The following is a 14,668-nucleotide window of genomic DNA, read 5'->3' as shown; positions in this document are numbered from 1 at the left end:
ATGTTGACCAGGCTGGTTTTGAACTGCTGGCCTCAAGCAGTCCTCCTGCCTTGGCCTCAAAGTGGTAGGATTACAGGAACTAAGCCACTGCACCCAGTCAAGTTTTCATCTATTGCTGTAACATGTGAGAGCTAAAAATGGTGTGTAAATTATTAGTTTTCTAGAAACATCTTTAGTTTTCTATAAGAAAACATAGAATTTATTTAGCTTTTAAAAAATGCTGTAGCAGCTGGATGTGTTGGCTCATGCCTGTATTTCCCAGCACATTGGGAGGCTGAGGTGGGCGGATCACTTGAGGTCAGGAGTTCGAGACCAACTTGGGCAACATGGTGAAACCCCATCTCCACTAAAAATACAAAAAATAGCTGGGCACGGTGGTGCATGCCTGTAATTCCAGCTACTCGGGAGGTTGAGGTATGAGAATCACTTGAACCCGAGAGGTGGAGGTTGCAGTGAGCCACGATCACACCACTGCACTCCAGCCTTACTCTGTCTCAAAAGAAAAAAAAAGGGCTGTAGCAAATTTTTTTCAACCTAGATTTGGACTCATTTGTCTGGATGGATTAGTGATTGTCCTGAATATGAGAGCTGTAGTTCTAGTGCGAAGACAGAAACTACCCTGAGTCTTGTCCTATAGCTAGTGTGCTTAAGATGGATTCACCACTCAAAATGATTTGCTTGAAAGGTGAGGGCTTTATAACATGGAGGAGAATATGAAGCAAAATTTCAGAAAGATAGTAAAATCTGTAAATAACTTTTTATTAACCTATTTGAGAATGCCATAAAAGCAAGCCACAAAAGTCTTGCGTGTCCAGTACTGAAAGGAGAATTTTATGTTTCTCACGTAGTTCTTAGGCATAATAAACTTTTTTCTATGAACTTGCATAGAGAAGTAAGGCATGCTAAACTTATTTAAATATATTTTTTTCTTAATTTGACTGTGTAAGTAGCATTTCCTTCTTGTCCTTCAGTTGACTATCTTTCTATTTGAGGATTTTATTAAACTGAAGAGATTAGTTTCATTAACTATCACTTTTCCATGTTATCCACAGTGAAAAAAGCCTAAAGTAACATGAGTGTAGTAACTCACATAATATTTATTCATTAGTCCTTCAGTAATTTAAAAATTGCATCTACCTGGAAAATTATTTTGGGTATTGTTTTCCTAAAAATTACCCATGAGATAGTAGTGCTGCTACTACTACTAATAGTAACTGAGAAGTACTGCTTCATTTATTTGTTTGTTTGTTTGTTTTAAAAACAAGGCCTGACTCTGTTACCCAGGCTGGTCTCAAACTCCTGGCTTTGAGCGATCCTCCTGCTTCTGCCTCCCAAAGTGCTGGAATCATAGATGTGAGCCACCACACTCAGCTCTGTTTTATTTATTGGATACCTGTCATATTCTAAACTCTGTAAACTCGTGTGTTGTTTCATTTAATTCTTTTTTTTTTTTTTTTTTGAAGATGGAGTCTTGCTCTGTCACCCAGGCTGGAGTGCAGTGGCACGATCTTGGCTCACTGCAACCTCAGCCTCCCGGGTTCAAGTGATTCTCTTGCCTCAGCCTCCCGAGTGGCTGGGACTGCAGGTGCACGCCACCACACCCACCTAATTTTTATATTTTTAGTAGAGACGGGTTTTCACCATGTTGGCAAGGATGATCTCAATTTCTTGACCTCACCTGCCTCGGCCTCCCAAAGTTGCTGGGATTACAGGCGTGAGCCACTGCGCCCCGACTGTTTTATTTCTTAACCCTGTGATATAGGTACTATTATGATTATTTTCATTTTACACATTTGATATTGGGGGAAATTGGGTATGATGAAATTTTAGAAATACTATTTTCATTTAGTTTTATTACGTTGGCTGAGAGTCCTGTGTTGCATGCAGTAACTTTGGGCATAAAATTATGATAGGAAACCCATTTCAGAGGTGTTAAGTGATTTGTCCACTTACACGTGCTATATGTCTGATCCAAGATTTGAATCCAGACCTCTGAATCCCAAACCCATATACTTACTATTATTATTATTACACTAAGTGAATTGAATTCACTAGTCTTACTTCGTTTGAAAAAATTTGTTCACATTATTAATAGAATGCAACACTTGCATTGGTGGTACGTGGTGGTAAATGAAGATTATACTTTTGTGCTCCTGCATGTTTATCATCTTCTGCCACCTCTAAAGGTAGAGTATGAGAGAGATGTGTAGAATGCAGGGCCTCCAGAAATACCAGCCCGAAGTTTAGACGTGTTAGTTATTTTAAGAAGTTTTCTAATGCTACTCATTTTCTGTCTTTTCACTGAAGTTTGTTGTTGTTGTTGCCTTTTTGCAGCAGTGATTCCAGCAGTAGTTCAAGTGATGATTCTCCAGCTCGATCAGTTCAGTCTGCAGCAGTCCCAGCACCCACTTCGCAGTTGCTTTCATCTCTGGAAAAAGATGAGCCCCGTAAAAGTTTTGGGATCAAGGTCCAGAATCTTCCAGTACGCTCTACAGGTAAAATTTTGTGTGAATGTCCTTTCCTCTGTGCTACTACTGAGGAATGAGGTATGATACTGCATTAGATTGAAATAACTTTGGGCATAAAATTATGATGGAAAACCCATTTCAAAATATTAAGGTTTTAAATGAGGAAACCTATGAATAATGGAAAAGTCTGCTTAAGCTATTCTGTGGTCTCTCCTTTACTCGTAATATTTTTAATTCACAGCTGACCATAATATACTATTACTCCTACATTAGTCATGTTGAGCATGTAAACAAGTTAAAACTGTTAGTATATAGTCATACCAACAAAGACCAAATTAAGTATTTCTTAGCTAAGTGTATTTCAGTGATTGCTTAAATTATTTATTAAAATAGCCTAAAAACTTATGTATCAGGTTTGTGAGTAGAGTTATTGAGACATCAATGTTGATGAGCTTTTGATTTAGAGTACTTGGTAATTTAGAAATGGACAAGGGAGTAAAATTGGCTTGCCTTTCTATACACCTTTTATATTTCTAATAAAGCAAATTAACACAAGAGCCCCAGATGGTATGATTCATCTGTAAAGGATATTAAAATTGTTTAGCATGCTACATGACACTTCTCACACAATTTTATCATTGAGATGATCCTTGGAAAGATAGAAAGATGCCTTTCCATTTCAAGTCTTTAACACTTTATAAATATATATATAAAATTTTTATTATGAAACATACCCCAAAGTAGAAGGAATAGCAAAATGAACTCCCCTTATACCCAAGATTCAGAAATCATCATTTTGCCATTTTTGCTTTATCTGTTTCCTGTCTTCCGGCTTTCCTACTCTTTTTTTTTTTTTTTTTTTTTAACCTTTAGGGTGAATCCTTGATGTTGTTTTATTTCACACCCACTTACAGATATGTATTTATGTATATATCTGTAATATATAAGGGCATTTTTCTGGATAACCACAGTATCATTCTTAGCTAACAAATAACCAATACTGTCATCTAACACTTAGTTTATTTTCAGACTTGTACAATAATCTCCAAAATGTGTTTTTGGAGCTTTTTTGTTTGAAAAAGTAATGTTTTAATGACAATAAAACTTAAGTCACATCTCAGGCTAGATCCATTTGTGGTTCATAAGCATGATTATTGGGTTTTCACACTGTGTGCGCTGTGCCTCCTTCAAACCTTATTACGACATTGGCATATTACCTATCTGACATGAACAAAAAAATGAGAAAATAATGCTAAAGATTTAGTAGGTTGCTTATTGAGTTATAATTAAATTAGAAGAATTAATAACTTGGTTCTATTTGGGAATTTAGATACAAGCCTTAAAGATGGCCTTTTCCATGAATTTAAGAAATTTGGAAAAGTAACTTCAGTGCAGATACATGGAACTTCAGAAGAGAGGTATGGTCTGGTATTCTTTCGTCAGCAAGAGGACCAAGAAAAAGCCTTGACTGCATCAAAAGGAAAACTTTTCTTTGGCATGCAGATTGAAGTAACAGCTTGGATAGGTCCAGGTAAGACACAAGCAAGGCGAGTTTGAGTTACACATCATACACACTGTTTGTGTTGCAGTATATGAGAAGGCAGCATATGATCCTGAATGAGGACACTATTCTGGCTTTATTTATTGACATGTTTCCATTGTCTTCTGTTTTAAAAGATGGTTCTATTTATTGTTCAACTTAATAAAAAGCATTGTTTTGGTTAGGGAGGATAGATTTTTCTGTTGCTATAATGGAGACTTGGTAACTGTTAAGAGTCTGAAAGGCAGAACTGTAGACCCTTATTAAGTCCAGCCTTCCCAAAAGGATTGAATTTATCAAAACTAGGAGGTAGCTCCTAGGAGTATGACAACAGAATTACCTTGAATTAGAAAGGAAACTACTTCTGGCTGGGCGCGGTGGCTCATGTCTGTAATCCCAGCACTTTGGAGACTGGATCATCTGAGGTCAGGAGTTCAAGACCTGCCCGGCCAACATGGTGACACCCTGTTTCTACTAGAAATACAAAAATTAGCTGGGCGTGGTGGTGCACGCCTGTAATCCCAGCTACTTGGGAGACTGAGGCAGGAGAATCGTGTGAACCTGGGAGGTGGAGGTTGTAGTGAGCTGAGATCGCATCACTGCACTCCAGCCTGGGTGACAGAGCAACACTGCATCTTAATAAATAAATAAAAAGAAAAAAGAAGGCAAACTACTTCTTAATATTGATGCGAGGGACTTGTTAGAACAATTTTATTTCTATTATACCAAATACAAATTGCGTCTGTTTTTCCAGCTTGCATGACCTTGAAGACAGAGTAACAGGAATAAGCCTTATCGGTGCAACCCGCTGAGAATTTCCAGGGAACATTTTATTATCTTGAACCTACCTGTGAAACCTGTTGTAAGGCAGGAAATCTCACACATGGCTTGCATCAGCATTTCTCCTGTTTCAGGACCGCCTGCAGTACTTGTTTAAAAATGCAGACTCTTTAACTCTGCTCCAGCTTACTGATTCAGAATTTACACACTTAAGTTTGGGAACCCCTGATTTAAGAGAACTTGTGAGTAAATCTGTAAAGGAATCAATAGAAACATTAAAAATTTATGGTCACCTTATGAAGCTGAGACAATTGAACTTGTAAGACTTTTAAGTGGAATTTGTAGGGTAAACATGGCCTGTTATAGGATAAATATGAATATTCTCAGAATTCATTTATTAGACAATTACAAAGAAAGAAAATGTAGTTCCGCTGATGAGGATGCACAAATGTGTTATTTGCATAGTAAAACTGGCATGGAATTTTTAGGGTGATCACTGCAAAATGGTCACTCTGATGTTACCATGAAACATAACAATTCAAAGGAGTATTATCTTTTCAAAGGATAATAGGTTAAGCCTTCACAGACCTTCGTCCATCAAGTTTGAGATGGACTGCCCTAAATTTTACTAAACTAAGAGCAACTCCAGGAGTTCTTTAAAATTTAACATATTTGGAACAGGTCAGAACTGCTTGAGAAACATTTAGAATGTCATATGATCTATATACATTTCTAGAGCCAATTATAATTATTAAGTAAGGAAGATCTCATCCAGGGCATTCAGTATGTAACTTTTATCTCTAGATGGTAGGGCTAACTTGAGATTTTTACTGTAAAAAGCTTTTAACCTAGATATTTAGCACCTAGGAAGTAGGATTTACCTACTTGCCAGTGAAAATTTTGAGAAGTTTGGTTGGTTCAAACATAAGAAAAGCTAAATAATTTTCCCAGATAGGACAACATTAAATACCAGTTAAATGGGATATGTGAAAGCAGTTGAATTTTGAGTATGGAGACTTAGTTGGAATTTTGCTGTCAGATGGTTAAATCATGAATGTTATATTGAAATGTATTAAGCTGATTGCTTAGGTCAAGGATTATTTTCAAAGATCCAAATCCAAGAAACCTAACTTTGCATATAGACCGCTTGGTGGCCTCTAAGATTTCTTTTCCCATACATTGCATTACAATCCCCTAAACATGAAATTACAGGTTCAAGAAATTTTTTCCCAAATGTGTGTGGACATTAAGACTTTGACTGGTTGTGACTGCATGTGAAAAACTTTTTTTTTTTTCTTTTGCTAACTGAATTTCCGATCTTGAAAATTTACTGCTGAGCGTGGTGGCTCACACCTTGATTGATTGATTGATTGATTGATTGATTGGAGACAGGGTCTCACTCTGTTGCCACCCAGGCTGGAGTGTAGTGTCATAATCATAGCTCACCAAAACCTCGGCCTCCTGGGCTCAAGCGATCCTCCTGTCTTGGCCTCCCAAAGTGCTAGGATTATAGGCATGAGCCACCATGCCTGACCAAGCTCATGCCTATAAACACTGGGAGGCTGAGGCAGGAGGATCGCTTGAGCCCAGGAGTTTGAGATGAGCCTGGGCCACAAAGTGAGACCCCATCTCTACAAAAAATAAAAAACTAGGCCCTGTAGTCCCAGATACTTGGGAGGCTGAGGTGGGAGGATTGCTTAAGCTCAGGAGTTTGAGGCTGCAGTAAGCTATGATCCCACCACTGCACTCCAGCCTGGGCAACAGAGCAAGACCCTGTCTCCAAGGGGGAGAAAGAAAGAAAGTAAATGTACCAGGCCATTTGGTGGGAATGAAGCCGTTACAGATTTTAATAGTTGCAAATCATGCTTTCCTCTTGTGATTCTGCCTTTCGGAGCACAAACCTCAATATTCTATCTGAATTTTTTGAAATATTCTCAAATGTCTGCCCACATTTAAATGAAGACCAAATTGAGCTTAAAATGAGATATATTCCTTTGACATATGCAGAATATATGGAGACAGCTATTATGAGCCCTGGGCAGTTTCTGGGTCCACCTGAGTTTGTGAAAGTACATCATAGTCTGATTGATGAAAGTGGTAAGATTAATTGAGCTACCATTGGAGCCATCAGTCTGGACTCAGAAGTGAGATGTATTCTGACTTAAAGTCCCTGAAATTGAGTTTTAAAAATACCAGTGTCGTTGACATTATCAGTAATGTTCAATGGCTGACCCTAAATGCTTCATTTCAGTAAAGTTGATTAAGTATTAATGTTTTGGATGGCTTTGTTTTACATTAAGAAAAAAGAACACACAGTAGTTTCCTATAATTGTTATCTACAAAACCTTGAGTGTTCCTGCCTTAGACCAAGTTTATAAATGGAGGTTCAGAGAAAGGCTATGATAAATTACAAGTTAAGCCAGAGCTTTTGATCATAAAAAAATAGAGGCCGGATGTGGTGTCTCACACCTGTAATCCCAGCACTTTGGGAGGCTGAGGCAGGTGGATCACCTGAGATCAGGAGTTCGAGACTAGCGTGCCCAACATGGCGAAACCCCGTCTCTACTAAAAATAGAAAAAATTAGCTAGGCGTGGTGGTGGGCGCCTGTAATCCCAGCTACTTGGAAGGCTGAGGCAGGAGAATTGCTTGAATCCAGGAGGCAGAGATTGCAGTGAGCTGAGATTGCTCCACTGCACTCCAGCCTGGGCGACAAGAACAAAACTCCGTCTCAAAAAAAAAAAAAGAAAAGAAAAGAAGTCGTAACAATCACTTAACCTCTTTCCGTTTGTCATTGGGGACCATGCAATATCAAAAGATATTTAAAACATACTGCTTTAATCAGTTTTCATAGTTACTCTTATATCTAAAATTTCTGCATTTAGACGGTTGATTTATTGTGTTAGTATGAGAGGGGCGAAATGCTAAATATCTTGTAAAATGTTGAAAAGTAAATGAAATTAAACAATGAAGGTGGACTATTTTCAGCTGAGTTTTTGTATCTATTTCAGAGTGTAGTTTTATACTCCAAATTGAGAGCCTGCTACGTAATTTTGGAAATTAGGATTAGGCTCAAATAATTAATTACCTTTTTTGCTGGGGTTTAAAATCTATTTCCGTGTCAGTGATTATTTTTAAAACAAATCAGGCCAAGTGCAGTGGCTCACGCCTGTAATCCCAGCACTTCGGGAGGCTGAGGCAGGAGGATTGCTTGAGACCAGCCTGGGCAACAAAGTGAGTCCTTATCGCTATGGCATGGGGGCAGAAAAACTAGCGAGGCATGATGGCATGCACCGGTGGTCCCAACTACTTAGGAGGCTGAGGTTGGAGGATTGCTTGAGCCTGGGAGGTTGAGGCTCCTGTGAGCCATGATCGTTCCAGTACACTCCAGTCTGGGTGGCAGAGCGAGACTCTGCCCCAAAAACGACAACAGATCACCTTAGCAAAGATATCTGCTTTATTTTTTCTATTTTATTTTTGAGACAGGTTCTCTCGTCACCCAGGCTAGAGTGCAGTGGCATGATCACAGTTCACTGCAGCCTCAACTTCTCATGCTCATGCTATTCTCCCACCTCAGCCTCCCGAGTAGCTGAGAATACAGACGTGCGCCACCATACCTGGTTAATTTTTTTTTTTTTTGGTAGAGATGGGGTTTCAACATGTTGCCCAGGCTAGTCTCAAACTTGGGGGCTCAAGCGATCCTCCCACCTTGGCATCTTAAAGTGCTGGAATTACAGGCATGAGCCACCATTCCCAGCTAATTTAGCAGATTTAAATCAGTTTATTTTTTAATTTTAAAGGTTAAACAAAGTGTTACTTTAGCCTTAATTTTTAAAAAAATGTTTCTTTAGCCTTTGTATTCCTTTTTTGCTTTAGAGTTAATAAGGGGTGGCTATTTCTGAAGGTGTTTATGGTATTTAAGTTTGTGTGAGTATTCAAGCCTATTATTTCAGACATTTTGTTTTTTAAATGTAGATTTTTTTCCATGATATATAAATATGCATTAAAATACCCTCTTTTCTTTTTACTCGGCCCCCATTCCACTTACAGAAACGGAAAGTGAAAATGAATTTCGCCCCTTGGATGAAAGGATAGATGAATTTCACCCCAAAGCAACAAGAACTCTCTTTATTGGCAACCTTGAAAAAACCACTACTTACCATGACCTTCGCAACATCTTCCAACGCTTTGGAGAAATTGTGGTATGTTGCTTTTACTATGAAGACAATTTTAGGTCTTTGTCATAACACATAAAGCATATAGTACAGATTATATTTGGAAAGGTGATGTTTAATGGTGTAATGAATATTGCTGTGTGCTTTTAGCTCTTGCTAAAAGATAATCCAGAGAAACCCATTGGGTATGGTTCTATATATGTGTGTAAAAATGTAATATATGTCCTTTGTTTACACATACATAATTTCTTATTTCTCTCTCTTTTTTTTTTTTTGAGACAGTGTATCACTCTGTCTCCCAGCCTGGAGTGCAGTATCATGATTACGACTCAAGGCAGCCTCAACTTCCTGGGCTCAAGTGATCCTCCCACCTCTCAGTCTCCTGAGTAGCTGGGACTTACAGACGTGTCCCACCATGCCCAGCTAATTTTCGTGGTTTTTTGTAGAGGTGGTGTTTTGCCGTGTTGCCCAGACTGATTCTTACCCAATTTTTATCTTTGTTCTTTGGGTTCTGTTTTTTGTTTTTTTTTTTGTTTTTTTTGTTCTGTTTTTTTTTGAGATGGAGTCTCACTCTGTCACCCAGGCTGGAGTGCAGTGGCCGGATCTCAGCTCACTGCAAGCTCCACCTCCTGGGTTCACGCCATTCTCCTGCCTCAGCCTCCCGAGTAGCTGGGACTACAGGCGCCCGCCACCTCGCCCGGCTAATTTTTTATATATTTTTTTCAGTAGAGACGGGGTTTCACCGTGTTAGCCAGCATGGTCTCGATCTCCTGACCTCGTGATCCGCCCGTCTCGGCCTCCCAAAGTGCTGGGATTACAGGCTTGAGCCACCGCACCCGGCCTGGGTTCTGTTTTAATGCCATCTCTAGTCCTGTGGATTGAAAGGAAAATCTGGAAGAGAAAAATATTTGTAAAAATGAAGCAGCAGGCTGAGCATGGTGGCTCACGCCTATAATCCTAGCACTTTGGGAGGGTGAGGTAGGCAGATCACTTTGAGATCAGAACTTTAAGACCAGCCTGGGCAACATGGCGAGACCCTGTCTCTACAAAAAGACAAAAATTAGCTCGGCGTTGGTGGCTTGCTTCAGTAGTCCCAGCTACTCAGGAGGCTGAGGCTGGAGAACCACTTGCGCTCAGAAAGCAGAGGCTGTGGTGAGCCGAGATCACGCCACTGTACTCCAGCCTGGGTAACAGATTGAGACCCTGTCTCCAAAAACAGAAGCAGCAAATTAGCGTATGATTGTTTTGTGATCACAGTGCATATCAGAAATGCCTTGGGGATTGCTAGAATATGGATGTCGTCTGTTAGCAGTTCAGTTCTATTAGGAAGTTTTAATTTGAATCATTTATTACGCAAGTCATTGTTAGATTAAGGGGTACAAGAAGTTTTCTGTTCCTTTATGACTCAAAATTGGAGTCAGTTTAAAAATGCAAATATTTTGGTCACAGCTTTGTAATCTTGGGATATACTGTTATTATTTTTTTAGACAGAGTTTCACTCTTGTAACCCAGGCTGGAGTGCAGTGGCGCGATCTTGGCTCACTGCAACCTCTGCCTCCTGGGTTCAAGCGATTCTCCTGCCTCAGTCTCCTGAGTAGCTGGGATTACAGGTGCCCACCACCACGCCCAGCTAATTTTTGCTTTTTTTTGAGACAGAATTTGGCTTTTGTTGCCCAGGCTGAAGTGCAATAGCACAATTTTGGTTCACTGCAAACTCTGCCTCCCGGGTTCAAGCAATTCTCCTGTCTCAGCCTCTGGAGTAGCTGGGATTACAGGCGCATGCCACCACACCCGGCTAATATTTTGTATTTTCTATAGAGACGAGGTTTCACCATATTAGTCAGGCTGGTCTCAAACTCCTGACCTCAGGTGATCCCACCGCCTTGGCCTTCCAAAGTGCTGGGATTACAGGTATGAGCCACCACACCCGGCCTAATTTTTATATTTTTCAGTAGAGACGGGGTTTCACCATGTTGGCCAGACTGGTCTTGAACTCTTCACCTCAGGTGATCTGCCTGCCTTGGCCTCCTAAAGTGGTGGGATTACATGTGTGAGCCACCACACCCGGGCTGGGATATATCATTTTGTAAGATATCAGCCTTTCTTATCTCCTCAAAATCTTTCATAGAATCGTAACTTCTGTAGAAATCTGCACATGCGTTCTTTCTTGGTTCAGCCACAGCAAACTTATAGAGAACCGCAACCCCCAATTAATGCTCCAACAATATGATATTACAGATTCTTGGCCAGAAACTCACACATCTGAGGTTTCATCAAAGCACTGGAAGCCCTGGTAGTTAGTTTTATTGTCCTTGATAGGTATGTCAGCCTCACCCCAACGTCCTTCTTGGCTGATGGAGAAATGGATGACCTCATTTTCAATTATTTTGATTTGCCAAATTCTTTTGGTTTTGTGGGAGTAGCATATACTCTTAATTGCAGTTCTACTGCCTACCTAGATGGGTGGTGTGGAATTCAGTAGCCTATGTGGGCTCCAGCTCCTTTTGTCTTTAGACAGTTATCTGTTATTTATTTATTTGTCTTTTAATTTTAAAGATTAAAGAACAAAGATGTATTAATCTTCTCAGATATCACATTTTATTTATTTATTTTTGAGACAGAGTTTCACTTTTGTCACCTGTGCAATGGTGCGATCTTGGTTCACTGCAACCTCTGCCTCCTGGGTTCAAGCGGTTCTCCTGCCTCAGCCTTCAGAATAGCTGGGATTACAAGCACGTGCCATCATGCCTGGCTAATTTTTTATTTTTAGTAGAGACAGGGTTTCACTGTGATGGCCAGGTGGGTGTCAAACTCCTGACCTCAAGTGATCCACCCGCCTCCACCTCCCAAAGTGCTGGGGTTACAGGCGTGAGCCACCATGCCCACCCAGATATCATATTTTAAATAGCCTGGCCCCTAATAACAATTTTAGATATTACAGAAGGGAATTATTTCTTAGGACTTCATTAAATAGCCTGCCTTTTCTTTATTATCATTAAGTTTCTCTTAATGCTGTTAATAGGGATTTTAAATTTTGAATTTTGAATTGCAATGCTGTTGTTCCTCTGCAGAGAGCTTCACCTGGGATGGATTTCATGGTTTGTGACAACAAATGCTATGTGTTTTACAGCAGACTACTAACTTACTATTGTATTAAGGTGTACAATTTTTTTAACTAAGTAAATGATGATTGAGAATATAACTTTTTTGAGAAATAAATACCCTACATGGACTTGATTCATTCTAATTTATTTTCTTGGACATATTGATAAGTCGTATTCATTTTTTTTTTTCAGGATATTGACATTAAGAAAGTAAATGGAGTTCCTCAGTATGCGTTTCTGCAATACTGTGATATTGCTAGTGTTTGTAAAGCTATTAAGAAGATGGATGGGGAATATCTTGGAAATAATCGCCTCAAGGTAAGTGAATTTGCATAAATTATTGTGCTGTTATGATTTGCTTTGTTTTTTAAGATTTGAAGGGTTGTTTTTTTTTTGCATATGCCTTAGTATTTAAGATCCCAGTAAGACAGATAACCATAAAAGTGATATACTTCTTTGCATTCCTATCCTATTATATACTATAATCTGATTAACACTTGATCAGCCAGGCAGGATTGCTTTTTTGTAAATTTCAATTTAATTTTAACCAGATGGTTCCCACTTGAGATGTTGATTTGATAAGATTCCTATAGAAAACCAGTTTTCTCAGAATTCTGTAGTTGAACAGTAATTGTGAACTTTACTAATAGAAATTTTGCTTTTTGTATTCAGCTGGGTTTTGGAAAGAGCATGCCTACAAACTGCGTGTGGCTAGATGGGCTTTCTTCGAACGTGTCAGATCAGTATTTAACACGACATTTCTGCCGATACGGGCCTGTGGTGAAGGTAGGCGGGAGGTTTTGGTGTGTGGTTCAGACTTCTGACTCCCTCATCTTGGTGTTCTCTCCCTTCAGTCTCAATTGCTAGCGTTGCCTTTTTCTTTAATAACTAGCACATTGAAATTATGTTTGCTAAGATTTGGTCAGTAAGGGCATTTGCATCTGTTGCCTTAAGTTGTGAGTATTTTGAAAAACTATTTTGAACCAGCCAAGGTGATTAATTTTGAAACTATTTTCGTAGTATAGTTAAATAGAATGAAATAGAAATGTTGCTTAGGGATTTTTATAATTTTATCTTACATTAAAATTAGATAGTCTGATTGTATAGTTGTTCACATTTACACTAAATAGGTAATTAGACTTTTTTAAATGAGCGGAAGTTCACACAACAGAATATTCATCTAACCAATGTTTTTTATGTAATACATCCATAAGCAACAGGAAAAGGGTCTCTAGACCCAATTCAGTGTGTGAAGGTGTAAAGCCTCGGTTCCTTAAAACTGTGTTTACTCTGTGGTAGGTATATTGTATAGCCTTGACAATACTTTATTTTTTTTTTAATTAATTTTTTTTTTAATTGAGTCAGAGTCTCACTCTGTCACCCAGGCTAGAGTACAGCGGCGGGATCTCAGCTCACTGCAACCTCCGCCTCCCAGGTTCAAGCGATTCTCTAGCCTCAGCCTCTTGAATAGCTGAGATTACAGGTGTGTGCCACCACGCCTGGCTAATTTTGTATTTTTAGTAGAGATGGGGTTTTGCCATGTTGGCCAGGCTGGTCTCAAACTCCTGACCTCAAGTGATCCATCTGCCTCGGCCTCCCAAAGTGCTGGGATTACAGCCACTGTTCCTGGCAGAAAATACTTTTAAATGTAGGTTTTGTTGTTTAGAAAAATACACATCTTAAAGATTGCCTATATAAAAAAATCCACAGACTTAAGACAGTTGTGCTACTTGTAGCCAAAATTCACAGAAAATCTTTGTTACTCTTAATTTTTCCTTCCTTTCAAGGGTGTTTTTTGTTGTTGTTGGTTTTGCTTTTTTGTTTTCAGCCAAAACAAGACGAATGCTTACTGAAATACAATATAGTGGTTTGTAAACATAGAAAACAAAGTAAAATACAGAAAAACAAAATAAAGGCATAATATCTCAAGCCATAATATCTATGATTCTAAACTGTCCCTGCACATTCTCATTTTGTATTCTACAATGTGCATCACACTTTTTTAAAAATAGAATAAAATATATAAAAATATATATTTTCTCATCAGTGTCCTTGTGACTTAGGATTTTGTTGGGACTGACACTAAGTCCAGTGGATGAGGCTCTTATTTCTTTTTTGTTTGTTTGTTTGTTTGTTTTACAGGTGGTGTTTGACCGCTTAAAAGGCATGGCCCTGGTTCTCTACAATGAAATTGAATATGCACAAGCAGCTGTAAAAGAGACCAAAGGGAGAAAAATCGGTGGTAATAAAATTAAGGTGTGCAGAATGACTTTAAACAGAAGCAAAACAAAGTCCTATTTAAATCTCACCCTCTTGGGCCTGGCATGGTGGCTCATGCCTGTAATCCCAGCATTTTGGGAGGCCAAGGTGGGTGGATCACCTGAGGTCAGGAGTTCGAGACCAGCCTGATGAACATGTTGAAACCCTATCTCTACTAAAAATACAAAAAAAACTAGCCGGGCGTGGTGGTGGATGCTTGTTAATCCCAGTTTCTTGGGAGGCTGAGGCAGGAGAATTGCTTGAACCCAGGAGGCGGAGGTTGCAGTGAGCCAAGATCATGCCATTGCACTCCAGCCTGGGTGACAGAGTGAGACTCCATCTCC

General features: G+C 39.2%; 1 protein-coding gene across 1 annotated transcript in view; it reads left to right on the top strand.

Moving 5' to 3' along the window:
- SPEN (spen family transcriptional repressor) overlaps positions 1 to 14,668 on the top strand; it is a 68,358-nt gene that overhangs the window by 34,499 nt on the left and 19,191 nt on the right. Inside the window, exons 3-8 of the mRNA XM_011993969.1 lie at positions 2,335 to 2,495; positions 3,799 to 3,999; positions 8,837 to 8,988; positions 12,258 to 12,383; positions 12,738 to 12,851; positions 14,208 to 14,321. Of these exons, the coding sequence (XP_011849359.1) occupies positions 2,335 to 2,495; positions 3,799 to 3,999; positions 8,837 to 8,988; positions 12,258 to 12,383; positions 12,738 to 12,851; positions 14,208 to 14,321 (868 nt within the window). The remainder of the gene's footprint in view (positions 1 to 2,334; positions 2,496 to 3,798; positions 4,000 to 8,836; positions 8,989 to 12,257; positions 12,384 to 12,737; positions 12,852 to 14,207; positions 14,322 to 14,668) is intronic.

Source organism: Mandrillus leucophaeus, unplaced genomic scaffold, assembly GCF_000951045.1.
Source record: "Mandrillus leucophaeus isolate KB7577 unplaced genomic scaffold, Mleu.le_1.0 Scaffold439, whole genome shotgun sequence".
Taxonomy (NCBI): Eukaryota; Metazoa; Chordata; class Mammalia; order Primates; family Cercopithecidae; genus Mandrillus; species Mandrillus leucophaeus.
This window is presented reverse-complemented; position numbering and strand designations above follow the sequence as displayed.